This window comes from Olea europaea, chromosome 15 (genome assembly GCF_002742605.1).
Source record: "Olea europaea var. sylvestris chromosome 15, O_europaea_v1, whole genome shotgun sequence".
NCBI lineage: Eukaryota > Viridiplantae > Streptophyta > Magnoliopsida > Lamiales > Oleaceae > Olea > Olea europaea.
The window spans coordinates 25,290,155-25,291,246 of record NC_036251.1 but is presented as its reverse complement, the minus strand read 5'-3'; the positions used below and the strand labels follow the sequence as shown (position 1 = coordinate 25,291,246).

Below are 1,092 nucleotides of genomic sequence, written 5' to 3'. Positions count from 1 at the left end.
TTTATAGCTTGTAGATACCTCGGGATTATCCCATATGTCGACTTGTGTAGGATGGTCTTCGACCTAAAACAACTCCCCCAGTATTCTTGTTTTGCTTACCTCTCAACCCGAGGAGGGTTTAGAATCCCGAGGATGCCTAGTTCCTTGAAGGGGTGGAAGGATAAGTGGTTCTATGCTATACGTCAAGATCCCGACGTTCCCTTTAGTCCTCGGTGGGGGGTTCCTGATACTGCTAGGTTTTGTGGGGGTCAGGCATACTTTGAATCGTTGGAGAGGCATAGGCAAATGCTAGAGGAGCTCGAGCCCCTCGTTTATGACTTGGATGATATCCTCGGGGATGATATCCTCGAGCTTGCAAACATGAAGGGAATCGAGGGTAGGATATGTGAACTTGACGCTTAAATTCTCGATCTGTATTCTTGCTATGCTCGTGCTAATTACATGTAATTTTTATTTTTGCAGAGATGACGTTTGATCCAAGTGCCCTTCGTCAGGCAGTGAACAAGAAGTCCAAGGCTCCCCAGGCTCGGGCTCCCGGCCAGATGAGGGGCCAAAAGAGACCTCGGGATTCGAGGCAGGAAAGGCAGACCAGTGGGCCCCGGGAATAGTGAGGACGGGATCTCAACAGCAGGCTCAGCAGGGGACTCCTCGGGGGTCTGTTCCTCGGGGACCTGTTGATGTGGTCGACCTCGAGGATGGGAGCCTGCCACCGGGGCCTTCTAATCCCGAGGGATGCTCTCGGTGCCACTCAGTGCTCAGCATCGTCGACAAATACCGGGCAGATGTCGACTTAAGCAATGGCTTGAGGGCTCTCGAGGCTATGGCCTTGAAGGTAAGCTCGTCGGCTGTTTTCACATTATTTTTGTTAACTTGACGTCCCGAGGTTAACCTTGCACCATTCTGCAGACACTGGGAATAGCTCGGGGCCTTTCCTTGAAGGAAAAGGATGAGTCTTCAAGAATGGCCGACCTCGAGGGTGCCGTTTCTGCTCGGGATCTGAGGATCGTCGACCTGGAGGAAGAGCGAGCTCAGCTACTGAGGGAGCGCGAGCGTATGCAAAATGATCTACGCAGTGCTCAGGGTGAAGCCGGT

The 1,092-nt window shown here is 52.5% G+C and overlaps 1 protein-coding gene across 1 annotated transcript; it reads left to right on the top strand.

Moving 5' to 3' along the window:
* The first annotated feature begins 13 nt into the window (after positions 1–13).
* On the top strand, positions 14–608 carry LOC111411443. The gene is made up of 2 exons (XM_023041975.1): positions 14–376; positions 463–608. Exons 1-2 carry the CDS (start codon positions 52–54, stop codon positions 606–608), a joined length of 471 nt encoding a protein of 156 aa, XP_022897743.1. The 5' UTR covers positions 14–51.
* Positions 609–1,092: the final 484 nt, after the last annotated feature.